Below are 2,055 nucleotides of genomic sequence, written 5' to 3'. Positions count from 1 at the left end.
AGTTGGAATTCCAGTATGGCCGAAGAAAAGAAGCTGAAACTCAGCAATACTGTGTTGCCCTCTGAGTCCATGAAGGTGGTAGCAGAGTCCATGGGCATTGCTCAGATTCAGGAGGAGACTTGCCAACTCCGACAGATGAGGTCAGCTACCGCATCAAGGAGATTGCCCAGGATGCTTTGAAGTTCATGCACATGGGAAAGCGGAGGAAACTCACTACCAGTGACATTGACTATGCATTGAAGCTAAAGAACGTGGAGCCACTATATGGCTTCCATGCTCAGGAATTCATCCCTTTCCGGTCAGCCTCTGGTGGGGGCCGGGAGCTTTACTTCTGTGAGGAGAAGGAAGTGGACCTGAGCGATATCATCAACACCCCTCTGCCTCAGGTGCCTCTGGATGTCTGCCTCAAAGCACATTGGCTGAGCATTGAAGGCTGCCAGCCAGCTATACCAGAGAATCCACCCCCAGCACACAAAGAGCAGCAGAAGGATGAGGCCACAGGACCCCTGAAGTCAGCAAAGCCAGGCCAAGAAGAAGATGGAGCCCTGAAAGGCAAAGGTCAAGGGGCAGCTGCAGCTGATGGCAAAGGAGAAGAGAAGAAAGCACCTCTTTTCCTGGAGGGAGCCCCTTTGCGCCTGAAGCCCCGCAGCATCCATAAGCTGTCAGCGGAACAGCAGCTGTATTACAAAGCAATCACAGAAGCCTGTGTAGGATCCTGTGAGGCCAAGAGAGCTGAAGCTCTGCAAAGCATTGCCACCGACCCGGGGCTCTATGACATGCTACCATGGTTCAGTATCTTCATCTCTGAGGGGGTCCGTGTAAACGTGGTTCAGAATAACCTGGCCTTGCTCATCTATCTGATGCGCATGGTGAAGGCCCTGATGGACAATCCCACGCTCTATCTAGAGAAATATGTGCACGAGCTGATTCCTGCAGTCATGACCTGCATTGTGTGCAGACAGCTGTGCCTGCGGCCGGATGTGGACAATCACTGGGCACTCCGGGATTTTGCTGCCCGTCTAGTGGCTCAGATCTGTAAGCATTTCAGCACAACCACCACCAACATCCAGTCCCGGATCACCAAGACCTTTACTAAGTGCTGGGTAGATGAGAAGACTCCGTGGACAACTCGATATGGCTCCATTGCAGGCCTGGCAGAGCTGGGACACAATGTGATTAAGACGCTGATTCTGCCAAGGCTGCAGCAGGAAGGGGAACGGATCCGCTGTGTCCTGGATGGGCCTGCGCTGAGCAACATTGACCGTATAGCAGCAGACCGTGTGCAGAGCCTTCTCCTGAAACACTGTGCCCCGGTACTGGCGAAGCTGCGCCCTCCACCTGACGATCAGGATGCCTACCGGGGAGAATTTGGGTCCCTTGGGCCTCTTCTCTGCTCCCATGTCGTGAAGGCTAGGGCCCAGGCTGCTCTACAAACTCAGCAGGTCAACAGGACCACACTCACCATCACACAGCCTCGGCCCACACTGACCCTCTCGCAGGCCCCTCAGCCAGGCCCTCGGGCCCCTGGCTTAGTGAAGGTTCCTGGTTCCACTGCCTTGCCTGTCAAGTCACTGGTGTCTGCTAGAGCTGCTGCCCCTCCTCAGCCTTCTCCTCCTCCAACCAAGTTTATCGTAAAGTCCTCATCTTCCAGTGCCTCATCGACCCAGCGGGGCTTGTCCCTGGGCACCTCAGCTCCTGGCTCAGGCTCTACCACGACCTCTCCTGTCACCACCACGGTTCCCAGCGTGCAGCCTCTCATCAGAGTGGTCTCTAAGGCCACCACCGGACAGCCAAGCACAGCCCCTGCTGGCCCTGGCCATATTCAGAAATACATTGTGGTCTCCCTTCCCCCAACAGGGGCAGGCAAAGGAGGCCCTCCTTCTCATCCTTCTCCAGTCCCTCCCCCATCATCTTTGCCATCCCCACTTGGGGGCAGTGCCCTCTGTGGGGCAGAAGCAGGAAGCTGAGGACAGCCCACCTCCAGCTCCAGATACTCCTAAGGCTAATGGCTCCCAGCGAATTGAACCTGGCTCCCCTCAGCCTGCTCTGTGGTAG

At 56.0% G+C, this 2,055-nt stretch overlaps 1 protein-coding gene across 1 annotated transcript; it reads left to right on the top strand.

Annotated features, from left to right (window-relative positions):
- LOC131907883 (transcription initiation factor TFIID subunit 6-like) lies at nt 1–2,055 on the top strand. The gene is given in 3 exon segments (XM_059258953.1): nt 1–127; nt 130–1,952; nt 1,954–2,055. Coding segments are annotated over 3 exon segments (2,037 nt in total). The 5' UTR covers nt 1–15.

This window comes from Peromyscus eremicus, chromosome 4, assembly GCF_949786415.1.
Source record: "Peromyscus eremicus chromosome 4, PerEre_H2_v1, whole genome shotgun sequence".
Classification (NCBI taxonomy): Eukaryota; Metazoa; Chordata; class Mammalia; order Rodentia; family Cricetidae; genus Peromyscus; species Peromyscus eremicus.
The sequence above is the reverse complement of the archived record's forward strand: the minus strand, read 5'-3'. Positions and strand labels throughout refer to the sequence as shown.